This window comes from Epinephelus lanceolatus, chromosome 10 (genome assembly GCF_041903045.1).
Source record: "Epinephelus lanceolatus isolate andai-2023 chromosome 10, ASM4190304v1, whole genome shotgun sequence".
In the NCBI taxonomy this organism is placed as follows: Eukaryota; Metazoa; Chordata; class Actinopteri; order Perciformes; family Serranidae; genus Epinephelus; species Epinephelus lanceolatus.
The window spans coordinates 42088386-42109515 of record NC_135743.1 but is presented as its reverse complement, the minus strand read 5'-3'; the positions used below and the strand labels follow the sequence as shown (position 1 = coordinate 42109515).

The following is a 21130-nucleotide window of genomic DNA, read 5'->3' as shown; positions in this document are numbered from 1 at the left end:
ACAGAAACCGGACTTTTAAATGCAAGTAAACAGCTTAGTCTGACTGAAATTGGACTATCCGATGCTCGACAAACACACCTAGACAATTCGATTGAAAATCGAACTATTGCTGCATGTATCCACTTAGTCCGACTGGAGTCGGAACTCGGCGTTCTGCACATGCACCATTTTTTCTTTTGTGGGCTTTCACCTGAAAAAAGATGACGTAGCAGCAGCTCAGTATATAGCAGTGCAGTAACTCCCAGAAAAACAAACAAACACCATGGCGACCGAGAAGCAGAAGATTCACTTCTGGACGGATGAGGAAGCTACATTCATGCTCTGCCATCTTCATTCCTTGTTAGCTTCCTCTTCGGGTCATCTAGTTCAATAGGCACTATATTAAAAAGGACACAGCGGCGCCTATCAAGGTGGAGTAAGAAATTCGATTTTCTCTTCTGCTTGTATACTTAGACAAGACGAGAAGTCCGACTTGACTGATTATCCGAGCTATGAGCTAAGCTTGACTACTGTGTGTATGTAAACATGTGTGTTTAGTTTTGATGTCATTGCTTGAAAATCTCTTCTATTTGGATACTTTTTTTTAATGTAGATGAGTTATACCAGTTTTACTTGTTCAATCATCACATTTTTAAAAGCAATGTCAGAGTCACAATATGGATTGAAATAGTCATGGAAAAAAAGATTCAATATGAAAGTATTTGGATATCGTCATGTATAATAATGATAATTGTATGAATGTTTGATTCATGCAGGGTCATGGTGCAGGTACTTCACCCTCAGAGTCCTTCACTCTGTACATTTACATGACATTAGAAAAAAATGATATATTGTGTTAGTCCAACTAAAACCGGACTTTTAAAATACATGTCAACATGTTAGTCTGACTGAAATCATACTGCATTTTCTCAAAGTCAGACTAACACACCCAGATACTGCAGGTGGGAGCTGAATTACTCCCACATGTATACAGTCAATCGGACCCAAACAGGCCTTGGCGCTCAGCGCATGCTCCACAGTTTCCGCACATAAGTCGAATCGTATTAAATGCATAACAGAAAAAGTTGGTAACAACATGGTGAAATCTACATCTAGAGCTGTGCATTTTTGGATGGACAAAATGTTCAGTGCTGTAAAGTTGTCCACCATGGTACCATTACTAACAAGCTGAAAGGGGGCATATCTCCACCTATTGTAGCAGAGTCAGACATACTTTGGTCATTAAATTGATTCCCCTCCAGTGCTTGTATACTGGGACAAGGACAGTAGTCCAATTAAATGGCCTAGTCGAGCTATAACCATAGCTCCACTTACCTGTACATTTAAACATACTGAGTGTGAAAAAAAAAATAGTAAATCCCTGTGCAGAGTAGCACAGTGCTTCTTCTAGGTGCCAGCTGGTGCAGGATAAATCACAGTCAAAAGTTCAAAAACTTCCAGCGCACACTAGAATATCAGGATTGACACAGAGTTTATTCAAAAATGTTTAAAAACAAAAGGAGCGAACAACGTGTTTCGCATGTTGCTTCATCAGATTCTCTCTTGATTGTCATCAGGTGTGTGCTTAAATAGTCAGGGCAAGTAACAACCAGACAATCAATCAATCAATCAATGAGAAACAAACACAAAATACATAACCTAGCTGTAATATTAAAGGGAGAGTGCATACAATATAAATAGAAATAGATATCAAAACAGTGATAGAAAGAAACAGTGAAGAAAATACTTTACAATTGCACAGTTCATCATCTGACAAGTCTCAACTCTAATTTTGAGGTAGAGTGTGAATTATATAAATAGTACAGATCAAAAAAGAAGAAAAAATGTTTTTAAATACTAGTTAAGACCCACTGCAATAATGAGATATAAAAATGCAAAATACATAATCTGGCTGTACCACCTCATATAAACAGGGGAGAGTGAGTACAGTATAAATAGTCAAATAGTCAAAGATTTTTTTAGAAATACATATCAAAAACAAGTGGGCCAATATAAGAGATATAAACAAAAGAAGAGATACTCCAGAAGTTACAAAGGTTATACCACAATCTACAATATCTACTCAAGCATTCCTGTCTACACAGGGGAGGAGGGGAGGGGGATGTGCCAGGAGAGGTGAAAGTGGCTCAACTTTCCCTATACATTACCTGCAGACACAGAAGCAGAAAAAAGTTAGACATATAGTGAACTTACAAAAATGGACTTAAGTCTAATGTCTCATTTAGTCCATGTGGTTCTAAAGAGTTAAGGGTGTATATCCAGTAGGCTTCTCTCTTCAATAGCTGGTTAATGATGTTACCACCTCTAGGATTGGGATTAACTCTCTCAATACCTATAAATTTAAGAGAGGCGGCTGAACCATGATTTCTGCCCTTGTAGTGTCTTGCAATAGCATAGTCCATATTTTCAATTCTTATAGCTGCTTTGTGTTCAGCTATTCTCAGTTTGAGATTACGTCTGGTTTGGCCCACATATATAAGTCCACATGGACATTTGAGCATATACACCACATGTGTAGAAATACAGTTAATGAACTCTTTGATTTTATACTTCTTCCCTGTATGAGGATGACAGAACTCTTTGGTGTCATACGTGTTAGAGCAATGGGTGCATCTGCCACACCTATAATTACCATATACTTCCTTAGAAAGCCAGTTAGTTTTTATGTCAGGTTTGATATAACAATACAGTCACATTGATGTAACAATAGAGTCACATATGTTTCTACCTCTTTTGTAGCAGAATCTTGGCATGGAGGCAGAGATATGCTGCAAAGCGGGGTCACATTTAAGTACACTCCAGTGTTTTTTAATAATGTTCTCCACCCTCCCAGAGATAGTATTGTATTCAGACACAAAAGTGACTCTGTTGTCTGCAAGTCTACAAGATGAACCTAAAAGTTCCTCTCTATTGAGAGCTTTAGATTTGTTGATGGCTGTATCAATGACGTGGTCCTTGTACCCTAAATTTTTTTTGACTATTTGACTATTTATACTGTACTCACTCTCCCGTTTATATGAGTTGGTACAGCCAGATTATGTATTTTGCATTTTTATATCTCATTATTGCAATGGGTCTTCACTAGTATGTGAAAACATTTTTTCTTCTTTTTTGATCTATACTATTTATATGATTCACACTCTACCTCAAAATTAGAGCTGAGACTTGTCAGATGATGAACTTTGCAATTGTAAAGTATTTTCTTGTATCACTTTTGATATCTATTTCTATTTATATTGTATGCACTCTCCCTTTAATATTACAGCTAGGTTATGTATTTTGTATTTGTTTCTCATTGATTGACTGATTGATTGTCTGCTGTTACTTGCCCTGACTATTTAAGCACACACCTGATGACAATCAAGAGCGAATCTGATGAAGCAACATGCGAAACGCGTTGTTCGCTCCTTTTGTTTTTAAACATTTTTGAATAAACTCTGCGTCAATCCTGATATACTGAGTGTGATGCAAAGCTGAAACACACTGTGATACGTGGTTAATGCTGTGTAACAGTTACAGTTAAGGTTAGGGAAAAACTACTTGGTTAGGTTTAGAAAAAATATATAATGTTGTTTGTTAAGGTAATGCAACGTGACATAAATATGCCACTTGAGTGACATCAGTGTGCGACGACCATACATAAGTTATGTTATGTTTGCATAATGTTGATTTTTGGTTTCAAATGGGACACAATCTGTGGTCCCCTGGGTAAAAGTCTTGTGTTGTGTGACCCATCCACTTCCCCTCCCTCCCACCCTACACAGACTTTCTCACTCTTTACTTCCTCAGTTGCTGCCAGTATTGCTATGGATAGGTTAACATGGAGTAAGGTCAAAGCCTGCTGCCCGCTGCACTTCATAAAGATGTTTAAGGGTGCCTTTGGCATTGATCTCATACTGAGGGGTGTGGCGAAGCCTTGGTATTTGCAGGCTGTTCTCACAAATGATTTTGGATGTTTTCCTATGAAAACCAATGCACCCAAATTTGCACACATCATCGTACACGTGACCAGTGGGCTGATGGCAGTAAACAAGGAAGCATTCCCGAGCACTTGTCAGGAGGCAGGTTGGGGTGGTGCATGGGTCACAAAAAAATTACTTTTGCCCGGGACTCTCCCCTGGAGTCACGTGTTCAGATCTGAGAGAACTTTGAGTCATTTTAAGGTACATCCTCACCATGTGTCTTTTCCTAAACTTTACCTCCATAACCTATATTGCCTAAACATAACCTCTGTAACTTTATGTTAATTACGTAACTGTATGTTAAAGACTTAATGTCATTTGTGCGGCGCAAACTAGTAGGATATGATACGAACTGTTGTGCATGCAGTTTTTTAATAGGATATCATGAGAACCATTCTTCAAGATTATGTTGGTATTTGAAGACCTGTGAATGAGAATGGGCTGAACTTCTTATATATGAGATTTTTTTTTTTAAAAAGTAAAAGCTACAAGAGGCACTTATTTAAAAAAAAAAAGAAAGTTCAAAGCTACAAGAGCCAACAGGTAAGCCAATTTTATGTCCATAAAGCTCAACCCTTGTCCAGACAAATACAATGTGTATGTCATATCGTTCAGACTGTACATGGTAGTAAAAACCATTCACAGAGGTCTCAGAGTTGTTCTATGAGCTGGAGATACTGTCCCTGGCCCTAAGGTGAGACAACTCTTTCCCCCTATAGACCATTTTAGGGCCGATGTCACAATGACATCAGTTTGTTGGCTGGAGGCAAACAGGACTCGCCACCACAGAGCTGTTGGCTACATATCTAAAATGTCATATTGTTTTGTTATTGGGAACAAGAAGGAGTCATGACTCAAAACTTACATTTTGAGCAGCGGTGCCTGGACAGTGTGACGTGTGTGGTTGTGCTGCTGCCGTGGTCCTGCCAGATGCCTCCTGCTGCTGCTGCCATCATTAGTCATTAGTCATACTTCTACTGTTATTATACACATATAACTATTGTCACACAAGTATACTGTCAGATATTAATACATACTTTCAACATATTGTACCACAGTAGCCAGAACTATAACTATAATATTATTACTTTCATTAATGTTGTTGTAAGCTACTGTCATTACCTGCATCTCTCTCTCTCTCTCTCTCTCTCTCTCTCTCTCTCTCTCTCTCTCTCTCTCTCTCTGTCTCATTGTGTCATATGGATTACTGTTAATTTATTATGCTGATCTGTTCTGTACGACATCTATTGCACGTCTGTCCGTCCTGGAAGAGGGATCCCTCCTCAGTTGCTCTTCCTGAGGTTTCTACCGTTTTTTTTTTTCCCCGTTAAAGGGTTTTTTTTTGGGGAGTTTTTCCTTATCCGCCGTGAGGGTCATAAGGACAGAGGGATGTCGTATGCTGTAAAGCCCTGTGAGGCAAATTGTGATTTGTGATATTGGGCTTTATAAATAAAATTGAAATTGAAATTGAAATTTTATCACGTAACAGCCGCCACTGCCCGTCCACAAAAAATAAGACAACTATGGTTAAATTCAATAAGACGAAAGGACTGGATAGAGGTGAAGGCGATCATCAAAAATGCTTGCATGTGCAGCGCACACCTTAATATCAGGTTAGGGAAAAAATGTTTACTGTTGTAGGGATGAATAACGTTATGTGTACTAAGGGTTATCATGTCCACCTAATCACAAATTTGGGAGGTATTAAGAGGAATATTTGATTTCTCTGTAAAGCTAACTTTTTAGTGCATTAGCAGATATTAGCTTGGATAGCAGTTGTCTTTGTGACAGCGGAACTAGTTGAAAAGTTGTCTTTTTTTTCCCTTTAATAAGGTGATAATATCTCTGATGTTGTGTTTGCAGCTGATTTTTCAGTTCCAAAGTGACAGAGAAAATAAGTAATGCTGCTTTAATTTACATAAAATATGAAAACACACCAAGTAGAAATAACTTTGGGCTCACAGAAAGATCATAATTGAAAAGCATACACCAGTTTCTTTCAAACATCTCTGCCAACAGGACAATGATGAAACAAACTAAAAGACATTTTTAACAGTGAGCAGAAATCCACCATGACCAGCATGTTTCCTGTACGCCCTTAGCAATTCATCATCCTCCACTCACATTATCTCCAGCCTTGCCCTGGTTTTCAAGGTGACCCTGCTGCAGGATGTCTTCTACCCCAGAGCTGCCCCCTGTCCTCTTCACTGCGCTGCCCTCCTTCCCCACGGCCACTCCAGGAGTCCCGACTGTGGAGCTCAATGCCACCTTCTGCCAGGAATGGGAGCAGGCCCACCACATCCTCTTCCATCTGGGGAGCCTGTCCCTGCTGCTGGGTCTGGTCATCCCCACCACCCTGGGCCTGCACATGATCCTGCTGCGCCTCTTCCTGATGACAGGTTCGTCCACAGCGCCCCCTGTTGACAGCATTCCTGTGCTGATAACACTGAAGCTGGGGATGTTTGCTAATTAATACTAAATTTATCACAGCCTCAACTGATCTTCACTCTGATCAGAAGTGCATTTAAGTATTTGTCAATAATTTCCACAGGCTGATTGAGGATTTGGTTTAGTCGGTTAACATTCAGAAGATCTGGGAAACTGTTGTGCACACAAAGGGCTCTCTTCATCAGAGCTGAGGCCCTAAAAGGCTCAGATGGCAGATAAAGGAAGGAGAGAATGGAAAAAGCACTTTCAACATGTTTATCTTTTGCTTGGAAGGAGAGTGGAGACAGGAAGCAGCCTGATTTATGGGATATTTTGACAGTTAATGTATTTATATTGCGCTTTGGAGCAAGATAGTCTCTGAAGGTTTTAAAGAGAAACAGAAATAGAGGAAAGAGGAAGAATAAACCAACAGAGCTGTAGTAGTTCATCTTGTAAGGTAATTTTACAAACATCTGGGGTTTTTTATCAAAGACTAGATGGGGCATAATGTAATATAAATGTATGAGCTGCACCTGAATTAAATATTTTCAGTTTTTATGCCTTTGTGATGGCTACAGCCGTGGCCAGAGATATTATGTTTACAGGTTGTTCGTCCATCTGTCCTTCCAACTCTTGTGAATGAAATATCTCAAGAATGCCTTGAGGGAATTTCCTCAAATTTGGCTCGTCAACTTGGACTCAAAAATTAACTGATTAGAATTTGGTGGTTGAAGGTCAAAGGTCGTCATATCTCAGGAACAGAAGGGGAAATATTTGATGAGATACTGAATTGGTGACATTAATCTTGGCTGTTCAACTTAGAGCTGTGCTGATTGTATAGATCTTCTGTGCTGTCAGGAGGAAGATGTGTGTGAAGCATCCATGTTTTCACAGACATGGATGTTAACTGTAAGAGAAACTTGACTGGTTTGCAGAGGCCAACAACTGCAAGGCAGTTGTAGTTACACCTTTGAGATCAACAAAATGGCTGGATGTTATTTCAAATTACACACAAAAACCGCCAGTCTGCAATGTCTAGACTCCCACAGGTGCACATAAGCAGTCTACTTAGTAATCGAAGAAATGACAGAAGAAAAAGACAGACTGATTTATGGTTATTCATTTAATTTTTTTTCATCCTGTGACATTTTGAGGCTGATGTCTCTGCGCATTAAGCACCGTCTCCCAGATCCGAGCTAGTGCATAATTCAACCACCAGTGGTTGCCACTTAGCCCTTTTGGCCTGAGACCCCCATGGGCGGCGTCGACGATTGCTCCAACACAAGCAATGGGGGAAAGCACAAAACATGCATGGCCAAAATTGCACGCCAAAACAAAAAAAAAAAAATTCACTTGGTCTCTCAGAGCTTCCCTAGGAATAACATTCATAACTAACAGATGTCTTTATGTGTTGTCATACAAGGTGTCAATAACCTGCATCTCCAGGTAAACTAGTTGTAAGAATGGAAAAATCCAGACTAAATCATCCACAATTCCGCATACAAGGAACAGAGCTGTAGACTGCTCTAGAAATTAGTTTTGTTAAATGTTTGTTGTAGTGTTTTTATGCATACCACCTTATTTGTGTGATGTGCTACTTTTTAGTTAATTATTTTTTAATTTTAATTTTAGTCCTTGTCTGTACTTTTCAGTGTTTCATGCTGGATTGAATCCTTATTAATTAATTTGTTTGTTGTTTAGGGATGTTTTGAGTTCATTAGTACAAGCCAGCAGTAATAAACCACAGTACAATAAATTAACTTTTTGAAATGACACCAACACTAGCTATACTAATGTTGTCTTAATAAATTAAACCAGACTTAAGTATTTACTTTTGAATTAAGACTTTGAAGTGTTAACATTATGTGTCTGGACTTATCTTCACCTAAATCCACATTGTTGTGTGTCTTGACCCTGACAGGATGTGGTCTCTTCATCGTGTGGGCGACTCTGTACAGGTGTAACCTGGATGTGATGGTTTGGAACGTGGTGTTCCTGGTGGTCAACTTCATGCACTTGGCCTTCCTCCTGTACAAGCGCAGACCGGTCAGTTTTGCATTAGCATGCCCTCATTCACATCCCAACAGTCGCTTTACATTCAGGCTTTTTGAGTGTTTTACTAAATTGGAATACGGGCCCCAGGTGTTGAGGGAACAGTTTGTTCATTTGTATTGAGTCTCAGTGTTTGTCAGCTCTGTCCTGGGCAGGAGGCAGCGTATCCTCCTGGGTCTGCTCCTACGTTATGCTAATGGGATGCAGATAGAATTCATGTGTAGGTGAGGGGCCTCCGGCAGGCTGATAGAATCAGACCAGGACTTTTCATAATGACACAGGAGACCTGTCCTCCTCAGTCACTGCAGATCACCTGCTCAGTTCAGCAGCACTACTGAAGGAAAGCCTGTAATTAGGTCAGAGCCAATCAGTCAGTGCCACGCCTACTGGTTAATCACTCCAGCTGACCTGCGTGTGCAGACAATGACTACATTTACATGCACAAAATATTCATCTTTTTTGTCCTCATTCCAAAAAAGACAATATTTCTATCAAGCTGTTTACATGGCTCATGAAAACAAATATTCCACTAATACTCCTGTGGTCCGTTACGTCATGCCATTAGGCCCAAAAAGAAAAACTTTCCCATAGACTTACATTGGGAAAAAGCTGTCTATAAATCAGTGGATAAACTTTTTTTAGGGTCACAAGCCCTGCGAAATGACTTGTTCCACCATCAAGATTTAATCCATTCAGTCTGATAACATTTGGAACGTTTAAACGAGCCACAAATTTAAATTACATTACCCCCACTGGAGCTAGCGGAGCGATAAACTGGAAGTCACCTGCTGAGCTCCACAGTGATGCGGAAGCAGCGTTGATCATTCGGGTAATTTCATACCACGGAAATAGAGTGGTTTTGGACTTCATGCACAACTTTCATAGGAATGAACGAAGCTCCACCTCCAATGCTGTATCCAGGTCTCATATATACATGGTTTTCCACCAATGGAGGATTTGTTGGACCATGTGAATACAGCCTTCCTCTTTCAGTCAATCAGCCACCTTCTTGAAAAGGTCAGTGCTGTGGTATTTGCTCCGATCCCAAAAACCTGCTGATATCCAAGTCTTTACATAAAGTTTAAAAGTAGGTGTGTTTCTCTTTCTGACCAGAAATGTGGGCTTTACTTCAACCTGTTCTCATTCCCAGGTTGTCAAATACCAATGCTTTGTCACACCTCCCGGATCTCATAACGATGCAAAGGGCACCCTTTAGCGTCTCTGTGTGATGCACAGCTGAAACTCATTGTAACACGTCGTTAATGTTGTAAAATGGCAACACATTCTCATTCCAAGTCTTCACAAATCGCTGCTGTAAATGTCCTCTCACGTCTGCATGTCACGAGCTACATACATATTACGTGCTCCTCCTTTGTTTGCAGTTGATGTTCCGGAATGCTACTGCCTAATCAGGGATGTCAACAAAAGCACATGGTTAGATTTAGAAAGACACATCATGGTTTGGCTCTACATTTAAATGGTAAGCAAATCCAGCAGGGTATCATACCACCACGACAGGTGCTGTAATAATGCAATGTAAATACGTCACGTGACGACCGTATGTAAATCGCATAACTTTATGTCAAAGCAACGCTTCACACAGGAATATATGAACTGTGGTCTCCTGGATGAAAGTCTGGATTCGTTGACCCATTCACTAGGATCAGGTCAGTTGCTCTCTGCATCAAGTATTGCTGCAGAAGGGTATTCATTGAAGTTAGTTAAAAGCCCAGTGCTGCTTTTGAACATACTAAAGAGTGCATTTGGCGTCAATATCACATGCAGAAGGGACATGACAAAGCAGCAGTATTTGACACCCTTGGAATGAGGAAGGGCTGATTTCTTGTGGGCCTGCATCTCTACCCCAGCCTTCCAAACAGTTGGCAAGGTGGTTCATGTAGGGTACAGTGCAGCCATGAAAACACACAAAGCAAACCTTAAACAGAAGGCCGAGTACCACAAACTGTGGAAACACCCCTTACTGAGATGCATGTCCAGAGAATGCTTTACCCACGTCTTGATGGGAAAATGTGACATTCTATAAAAAGCCTAAGTCATCTGAACAGCATATGCTGTTCACATGACCGGTATCATATTCAGAATATTGTTTTATTCAGAATATCAGTGTAATATTAGTGTGCATGTAAACATAGTCATTGTATGCATGAATGACATACCTCTGAGTAATCATTAGCCTTGATACGTACCATTTGAAAAATGCACTTGTTATTGGTTTGTTAAGCCCCGTTCAGACCAATGATTGGTGACGAGACAAAACCGTGCTGCAGCAGATGCTCCATCCCCGCCGAGCCCTCTGTTTCCATTCTCACGGTGTGCCTGTGTCGGACAGTGGGTCACTGCTGCTGCTCGCTCCATGTGCTTATGCCCCCCCATCACACACACACATTCTCATTGACTGATTAATTGGCACTGGTTATTCATATTATTGTGGTGTATTTCTTATAAATACAGTTCATCTGATGCTTTGTTGATGGTTTTCACTGTTTCATCACTACTACAAATACAACTAGTATCTCACTATCACTATCCTCATTCATATTTTAAGAAGATATAAATTATACTCAGCCACAAAATCAGGCTGAATAGCTGGAAATGATACACAGATGATGATACACTGTCTTTTCTAGTTGCACTGGTGTGGACCAGCAGGTTTTTAGAACATTGCAGAATAATATATTGCAAGTAGTTGTTTTAACTCATCTTGTTGCGAATCTTTTGACTGAACTTAACCTTAATGGTTCTGTTTCAATTTGCTATGTAAAGATATAATGGAGTAGAGAGTCCTGAGCAGAGAATGAAGTCACACTGACTCTGTATGTGTTGTGATCTGAGCTTCTCTGTGGTTTGCTATGGTAGCCAGTTTGGCCATGCCTTCATGTTAGCGCATGTGTGTATCAACTGCTAACTCATCATGGCTGCTTTGCACTGCATGCACACGGCAGTAACATCTGATATCAGGTGTGTGTCACTGCAGAAGTGTACTGCCAGCCCTTTGAATCAGCCCGTGGTTGACAGCATTGGCTCTGTCAGCACTGTTGCCATTGTTTAGTTCCCTTTATGAGTAAGTAACATTAGCTGCTAGCCCCTGGTTCAGCCTCCTCCATGCTGTGAAGGGTGTGCAGACAACTCATACACTGAATTTCACATAGAGCCCCTTTTATGGTTGTTGTGTAATTATCTTGTTGCTAATGTTTTCTCTTGTGCTTATGCTAATGTTCTCTAATCAGACTGTTTCAATCAATGGTACTGGAATGAATCTACAGTGTGCAAGACTTAGGTTTGAAACTGTATTTCATTTGTATAATAAGTCAACCTCCTAATCATTCTCAAATATGTTTCAATGTAGTTGTTAAGCTGCAAGTGAGTTTATTACAATACTTTAGTGACTCCTGATGTGTATTGTTTATTTTCTATTATTTTCAGACCACACACACTCACACACACACACACACACACACACACTTAATGTCAGATTTTCAGTAGAACGATGAGTTAAGGCAGTGGCTCTCCTCTGTCAGATTAAGATTGACAGGGAGCTGCGCTCAGTCTACAAGCGGATGTTTGAGCCCCTCCATGTGCAGGAGTCTCTGTTCCAGAGGCTCACAGGACAGTTCTGCACCATCCAAACCCTGAAGAAAGGCCAGGCCTACGCTGCTGAGGACAAGACCTCTGTGGACGAACGCCTCAGCATTCTGCTCAAAGGAAAGTATGTACTGTGTGTCTGACTTTGGATGCAGCCATTGGTCTGTGTTGTCCACCTTCACTATGTGCTGAATATGTCTCAGTGATTGATTCATTATATAGAAATTGTAAATACTGAGCTGTCTACTTGTCAGAGATGAAGCGAATGAAGTCTAAGTGCAAGATTTCACTGGAATGGAAATGTGCATGGAATATCTTTTTATTACTGTTCTTGATATTATGGTTTGGTTGGTTAATTGATTAATTCTGTAATTGACTGTAATTACACCTCACCTCACATGATCTTTTGAAACTTAACAAAGTTCACGATTGAGTTTTAAAACAGTAACAGTGAGAAGGAGCTGTAGCTGGAGTGTATCTGTAGAATAGATGTTTTATAATTTGCTAGCATAGCATATAATACATTTAAAATATTGAATATAAGCACAAAGCAGTGGTTTAGGCTGATGGTTTAGCCAGTCAGTTTACAAAATTTTGGAATCATCTTAACAGTTAATGCAGGTCTTAACATTTCAGAGTGAATTTGAAACTTTTTATGCCTCCGCACCTGCGATAACAATGGCTGGCCATAACTCAAGAACTGATATGCTGATTATGACAAAACTTCACACAAATGCCTAATAGGATGAAATTATTAAATACATAAATAAAGTACAGCACTTAAGTAAATGTACTTATTCACATTTCACCACTGGTTCTGAGAGTAATTAAGGACTTACTTTAGATGGCCATTAGAGGAACTGGGAGTTGAACTGACTTTGTCCTTTGGCATCACCAACCAACCCAAGTGCCTGCCACATTTTTAACACAAGAAGATTTAAGGCTCACTTAAAAGAGATTGTATTTTTGTTTTTTAAGATGAATCAGAGTTTTCTATGATTTTTTGTGTGACAGGATGAAGGTGTCATACCGAGGCCATTTCCTTCACAACATCTACACCAATTCATTCATTGACTCTCCAGAGTTCAGGTCCACTGAGATGCACAGAGGAGAGAAGTTCCAGGTAAGAAGAAAATCAGATCGATCGGTGACATGAACAACCCCGTTACGTGCCTTCATTGCTCAGTTGCACATCTCTGAGCTTAAATCAAAGACTGTATAAAATAATGGATATAGCCACAGTGAGGACACCCATTGGTTTGTGGATTCCTGTTTTAAAGCCTCAAATATGGCCTTTTTGCCATCGCCAGCTTGGATTTTTGGAGCCAGAAGTGACCAAATTTGGAAGAGAGGGTGGAGATAACCACACGATAGCTGATAGCTTGGTTAGCATTGTGCATTGTGATTTTACAAATGCTAATGCTAATTGCTAATAAATTTATTTTCACTCCTTAGTCTTTCATAAAGTAAAAACACACTGAAATAGCGACCCCCCAGTTGTCAGACAGTTGTCATAAATGTTGATTTAGCTACAGAGACCTGTTGGGTTTTTTTGTACCAGACTGTAAACATTTTTATTTCTGCTGTAAAGTTGGGCGTATTACCATGAGAGTCTGTGGATAGTGACTTGCTCTTGGAGCCAGACTCAACTGGTTATTAGAGGAGCCCCGGAGGTTTGACAAATAGAAAAATAGAATTATAATACAATTAAAGACTTACCACTATTTAGCCATGATGACTGCAGTGGCAAAATGAGATTCCACCTGCTGCGCCTTCTGTTTCATAAATAGATCATACAATCCTCATTTCTTGAAAAACCAATGTTGAGTTTGATTGCCAGGTAACCATCATGGCAGAGGAGAACTGTAAGTTCCTGTGTTGGTCTCGAGAGAGGCTCACCTACTTCCTGGAGTCAGATACTTTCCTCAATGAGGTGTTCAGGTACCTCATCGGCAAAGACATCACCAACAAACTGTACTCTCTGAATGACCCCACACTCAGTGACAAGGTAGGTCCAGTTCTGCTCTCAAATTATAATGAAAAACTTTTTATTGGCATAAACACTGGAAGTATTAACACATCAACAACACCATAATGTATGACAGCTACAGTGAGCCTCATTGTACTGATGGTGGTGATGATGATGATGTTGTTGGTGGATGTGTCCCAGGCAGTGAAGAAGATGGACCGTCAGCCCAGCCTGTGCTCTCAGCTGTCTATGATGCAGATGAGGAACAGCATGGCGAGCACCAGTGACACTGATGATGTCCTTAACCAGATCCTACGAGGAGGGTCTGCTGGATCATCGCTCCGTAAGTCACAGTATCACCCACTAACATGTTTTCTTGTCTTTCCAGGGAACTGTTACCGAGAGTGCCTCACATCACACCAGTTTACAGGAGAGTGTTCCATTGGTTGATTCCTTAATCTAAATCTAAACCTCAAAATTGTCAGATGTTTTATAGTAGTACAAATAATTGCACTTTTAAAGCTGTTGCAGATAGTATGTTTAGAAACTTCGATCCAAATTAGTCTGCACCAAGTTTCAAAGAGAGAATGAATAAGTAAGAGATAATAAGAATTAACTACCATAAAGTTTTCTTTCCTCTCACAGTGTTTACCTATTCTCCGGCCTGTTCGTGACGTCGATGTGACACACCAAAAAAAAAAATAAATTCACACACACACACACACACACACACAGATAGGCCCACTCGTCTGCTGCAGAGCTGTACATAGCCCTGGTCAGCTGGCAACGGAAAAGGAGTCTATCACGTTTTACCCGTGTTTTAAAAACTCAAGTACACGCACTGATTTTGATGGAAACGGGGTATAGGTTATCGCAGTACTCAGCATATCGCAAAAGGTGTAAAATTGCAGTAATATTGTATTGTGTCTTAAGAGTCAGTGTCGGTTAAGTGTATCATGAATGTGGCCTATGAGCACAAAAGTTCAGAGGTTCAGTTTAGTCATCCATGAAAACATGGAAAATTCAGTGCTTTCATTCTAATTAGGGACCGACCAATTATCGGCATGGCCGATAATATCAGCCGATATTCAGCATGTTTATGATAATCGGCGTGAGCATTTTTTTTCACCGATAAAATATGTTTATTTTAAAACGCGTTGCTTTGGCTCTGATGCAGCCGCCTCTATGCCTGAAGTCCCCACTCTTGGCTGTGTAACAATGTCCCACCTACAGCCCCACTGATTGGTTACACTGATTGGTTACACTGATTGGTTACACTGATTGGTTACACAGCACAAGTGATAGCCAATCAACACTGAAGCTTCTACATGCAGCGCCACAGACTTGGAGGAGAAGCAGACTGTTCCGTGAGCCATGGCAAAAAAAAAAAAAAAACGATGTAGGCTAATTGTCATCAAGTGAACATGACCAGGAGCTCCTTTACTAAATAAAAAGAAGACAGAAGTTAACTCAAAATATAGCTGGCATGAGTGCCACAAAAACAATTAGCGCATGGTCCACTAGCATAATACTAACATATAATCGAAATCTTCTTAGACGCATTAACAGAAATTAGCAATGGCACCGCAACGGCATTACAATGACAAACAATAAAGTGCAAGTACATAACGTACGCAAATAAACTCAGAGCAATATATTTGTACTTACAGACATATGTTTCCTGTGCTCTATTAAACTTTAACCTTGTTGTTGTGCACTACTGCAAGTCTGCATATTCTTCTTCTAAAACTACACAACACTGAAAAGGTATAACGACTTAAACTCAACTCGTGCGCCACCTAGTGGTGTGGTGGAGCCGCTGCATCAAGAGAGGCGGCACTGTAATTATATGTGTGTGTGTATATATATATGTATACACACACACATATAATTACAGTGCGTATATATATATGCGTATATATATGTATTTACACACACACACATATGTGAGCTTAAATCAAAGACTGTATAAAATAATGGATATAGCCACAGTGAGGTATATATATACATATAATTACAGTGCCGCCTCTCTTGATGCAGCGACTCCACCACACCACTAGGTGGCGCAAGAGTTGAGTTTAAGTCGTTTTACCTTTTCAGTGTTGTGTAGTTTTTGTGTAGTATATATATACAGTACAGGCCAAAAGTTTGGACACACCTTCTTATTCAATGCATTTTCTTTATTTTCATGACTATTTACATTGTAGATTCTCACTGAAGGCATCAAAACTATGAATGAACACATGTGGAGTTATGTACTTAACAAAAAAAGGTGAAATAACTGAAAACATGTTTTATATTCTAGTTTCTTCAAAATAGCCACCCTTTGCTCTGATTACTGCTTTGCACACTCTTGGCATTCTCTCCATGAGCTTCAAGAGGTAGTCACCTGAAATGGTTTCCACTTCACAGGTGTGCCTTATCAGGGTTAATTAGTGGAATTTCTTGCTTTATCAATGGGGTTGGGACCATCAGTTGTGTTGTGCAGAAGTCAGGTTAATACACAGCCGACAGCCCTATTGGACAACTGTTAAAATTCATATTATGGCAAGAACCAATCAGCTAACTCAAGAAAAACCAGTGGCCATCATTACTTTAAGAAATGAAGGTCAGTCAGTCCGGAAAATTGCAAAAACTTTAAATGTGTCCCCAAGTGGAGTCGCAAAAACCATCAAGCGCTACAACGAAACTGGCACACATGAGGACCGACCCAGGAAAGGAAGACCAAGAGTCACCTCTGCTTCTGAGGATAAGTTCATCCGAGTCACCAGCCTCAGAAATGGCAAGTTAACAGCAGCTCAGATCAGAGACCAGATGAATGCCACACAGAGTTCTAGCAGCAGACCCATCTCTAGAACAACTGTTAAGAGGAGACTGCGCCAATCAGGCCTTCATGGTCAAATAGCTGCTAGGAAACCACTGCTAAGGAGAGGCAACAAGCAGAAGAGATTTGTTTGGGCCAAGAAACACAAGGAATGGACATTAGACCAGTGGAAATCTGTGCTTTGGTCTGATGAGTCCAAATTTGAGATCTTTGGTTCCAACCGCCGTGTCTTTGTGAGACGCAGAAAAGGTGAACGGATGGATTCCACATGCCTGGTTCCCACTGTGAAGCATGGAGGAGGAGGTGTGATGGTGTGGGGGTGTTTTGCTGGTGACACTGTTGGGGATTTATTCAAAATTGAAGGCACACTGAACCAGCATGGCTACCACAGCATCCTGCAGCGACATGCCATCCCATCCGGTTTGCGTTTAGTTGGACGATCATTTATTTTTCAACAGGACAATGACCCCAAACACACCTCCAGGCTGTGTAAGGGCTATTTGACCAAGAAGGAGAGTGATGGAGTGCTGCGGCAGATGACCTGGCCTCCACAGTCACCGGACCTGAACCCAATAGAGATGGTTTGGGGTGAGCTGGACCGCAGAGTGAAGGCAAAGGGGCCAACAAGTGCTAAACACCTCTGGGAACTCCTTCAAGACTGTTGGAAAACCATTTCAGGTGACTACCTCTTGAAGCTCATGGAGAGAATGCCAAGAGTGTGCAAAGCAGTAATCAGAGCAAAGGGTGGCTATTTTGAAGAAACTAGAATATAAAACATGTTTTCAGTTATTTCACCTTTTTTTGTTAAGTACATAACTCCACATGTGTTCATTCATAGTTTTGATGCCTTCAGTGAGAATCTACAATGTAAATAGTCATGAAAATAAAGAAAACGCATTGAATGAGAAGGTGTGTCCAAACTTTTGGCCTGTACTGTATATATATATATATATGAACTTTTAAAAATGCTATGGGCAGCTCCCTGCACTTTTCATTTTCATTTTTCTGTTCATTGTTGTACTCATTTACTGTTCAGTGTTTTACTAATTACAGTACTTTAAACCTCTTTAAGTACTTTTATATTTTCCATTCATTTGTTTACTTGTCAAATGCTGTACTGTTTCACTGGAAAAGTTCTCAGAACAAATATATGCTTAATTGCATTTGAATGTAGTGCTTTGTCAGTGTTTTTTTTTGTTTTTTTTTTAAATTCTGTGTCAACTATGATTTTTACAGCAGACGTATATCGGTTGTAAATATCAGCTATCGGTATCTCTGTTACATAATAATCGGTATTGGCATCGGCTCTGAAAAAACCATATCGGTCGATCCCTAATTCTTATTCAACACTCAACACAATGCAGGAAATAAATACCCACAGAATAAAACTATGCTTCCATGGAGGAGGGAGCTGTTCTTTCTCAGTATCTCTACTATACTGTTTTCATTCACTAATCATTTCTGCTTACTTCTACCTTGCTGTTTCTAGATCTGTGTTAAGGTACTACCAAAGAACATGAAACATTCACCTTAGAAGTTTGAGACACGCCACAAAATTGGCCAATCACCACACGGGGTGGGAATAACGTCATTGTCAAGTTGTTAAAAAGCAACAACAATGGCAAGTGCAATAGACCAGGTAGACGCTGCTATCAAGGCTGTTGTAAATCGATACGTCTTCTCTACATTGCCAAACATTGTATCTTGTTTTACTTCACTCTGCTCCACTCTTATTACCCAGTCCAAACCATTATGTTGGCATGGCTATGCATCAGTGTGGACCTGAAGTTATGTTAGATTCAGACATATTTGTGGGTTTCTAGTGATTGTTTAGGGAAAATCAAATACTCCCTCCTCCATCGAAATTGGTAAGACTGGACAGTGTCAGATTGAAAATGGGAAAGGAGTGTTAGGAGGTAATAATTCTGTCTGATGTTAGGCAACCAGTTCTTCCCTCCACAACACATATTTGTTGAACCCAAGTGACATCACTCATTAACATTCTCGGAAAAAAGAGTAAAAGCATCATGTGTATTAGGAGGGAACACATTGTGAGGCCAAATACAGTTTTTGTATCAGTCATAGCCTGGATACAGACTAAAAGCACCTGTAGTAAAGTGTTATTCTTCAAAATGCTTTTAGCCGTGAAGAGTGGCTCAGTTTCTCTTCAGCAGAAGGGCTCTAATGCAGTAGCTGTTAGTGGTAATGGAAACACATTCACAGGGCTTTTTCTAGTTTTACATTATCTGTTCAGCCACTCATCCTGTGTTGGGCTCTGGGGTGTGTGTGTCTCTGTGTGTATGAATGCACATTTGATTATAAATGTGATAACTGTGTCCTTTGTGACATGTGAGTAATTCTGCTGGTTATTGAGCCCGGATAATCTTTTTTTTTTTGTTTTGTTTTTTTAGAAAAATCACCAGGCACCAAGGCCTCCTCAAAGATGAAACCCATAGAGGAAGGCATGGAGGATGACGTCTTCGAAGAGTCTTGTAATATACCCAGCACTTCCACTGATGAAATGTAGCTAGCACTGCAAGAATATATAGGATGAAATTTCTATTATATAGGTCTGTTAGCTCTGCAACCAAACAAGAGCCTGATTGATACACAGGCATGAGGGAAATCATCATCTGTGCCATTTTCTCAGTGAACTTAGATCTGCCTATATGTTGGCAACAGATGTCAGTACAGAAATGTTAAAGATATGTTTAAGGTCATTTAGAAACAAATGTCTCCAGTACATAGTTTGTCCACCACAGAGCACTGGCAAGATTATTTTTTACTTTTAAATGTAAAATGTTGCAGAATGTGCATATCTGCTTTGTTTATGTGTTTATGTAAAAAAAAAAAAAGGCAGATATATTATTATCAGTTTTTTAAAGCTACCTTAATTGATTTCCTTGACCACTTGTGAGCAGCAGATCATGCTGTAAAACACATAATGGACATATTATCACCTTACAAAGGCTTTGTGATGACCATTGTTTGCTAGCAATAGCCCATCGAACAGACACAAATAACACATGCCTTCCAATCTAAGGTCAACTGTTTTAATATTTTCTTTAGATTTTTAAAGAAAACATGAAGGCATGTTTTTTTTTAGAACTCAAAACAAAATACAACCATTTAAATTTGTATGCCCCTCCCTCAAGCCAAAGTAACAAACAAATCCCTCCCCGGTGCTTAAAACATTATTTGACATGCCCCCTTCATAAATAGTGAGGTCCCTTAGAGCTTTTTCCACGGAAAACAGCTGCCTGTTGGAAACAAGGCTGATGAGAATACTGAGACTGAACCAAATATAAAAATGGGAGCTGGAAAACCAAAATGATGAGCTAAAAAATGCTATAAATCTCTGTAGAGCTGAGGGGAATGGCAGGATTGGGATAATTCTTTGTGTGTTCATCATAAAGAGTGTTCACATTACATACAGTTATTGGATCTATTGATAATGTGAAGACATTGATCAGTGCAGCTTTCAATTCTCAAATATAATTATCTAAATCTGTCTCAGAAATCCTGCACTGGTCAGGCTCTAACAGCTGCTCATAAGTGACAGATCTATATAAACTCTTCAAATTGTTTCTGAAAAACATAACTGGTCAGCACTGATGCAAATCCATTATTATGTTTTTGATTATGTAGACAAACATTTTCCTGTTTTATCCACAAGCTCACATTTCATAACTTTCACATCTTAATCTTTGTTAGTGAGGATTTTCTTTGGAAATATTATTTTATTTAACAATGTATTCTTTTTAAAATGTTTGAAACAGAAGTGCACTTTGGGTGTTAAATAAACATTTAAAGAAAAAAGATTTGTCTGTGTGTTTGCTGTGTGTCAAATCTTTATATTCAGTAATTATCTCTTCTTTCTTCTTCTCATCTCTATCTTTTCCAGATGATGAGATGATGTAGCAACTTTATTTCATCTTTTATTTATCAATTATTATCTTTAATTTTTTTTATTTTTTCTCTTTAATCTTATTCTATTTAATGTCCTTTGATTTTGTCTTGTGTTGCTGTGATACTTGAATTTCCCCCCTGGGGGATCAATAAAGTATATCTTATCCTATCTTATCTTATACTGACCTTAGCCCAACATAGGGTGCCAAGTGGCCTCCCAGCCATTTTCTATTTCACAATGAAGATAAAAAAAAAAGTTAAAATGTGGCTTGTTTATCAAAAAAAAAGGTGCTGGGGATGGAACTGTCTTCAAATCCTTGAAATGCCTCTGTGTACACCTGACATGTGTGGGCTGCTGACTGGCCCCTGGCCTCTTGTCGTTTT

At 39.6% G+C, this 21130-nt stretch overlaps 1 protein-coding gene across 1 annotated transcript in view; it reads left to right on the top strand.

Moving 5' to 3' along the window:
* popdc1 (popeye domain cAMP effector 1) overlaps window positions 1–20658 on the top strand; it is a 42935-nt gene extending 22277 nt beyond the window's left edge. The window contains exons 4-10 of the mRNA XM_078171233.1: window positions 6121–6361; window positions 8311–8435; window positions 11981–12168; window positions 13059–13167; window positions 13885–14052; window positions 14215–14356; window positions 19249–20658. Of these exons, the coding sequence (XP_078027359.1) occupies window positions 6121–6361; window positions 8311–8435; window positions 11981–12168; window positions 13059–13167; window positions 13885–14052; window positions 14215–14356; window positions 19249–19364 (1089 nt within the window). The 3' untranslated portion in view covers window positions 19365–20658. The remainder of the gene's footprint in view (window positions 1–6120; window positions 6362–8310; window positions 8436–11980; window positions 12169–13058; window positions 13168–13884; window positions 14053–14214; window positions 14357–19248) is intronic.
* Window positions 20659–21130: the final 472 nt, after the last annotated feature.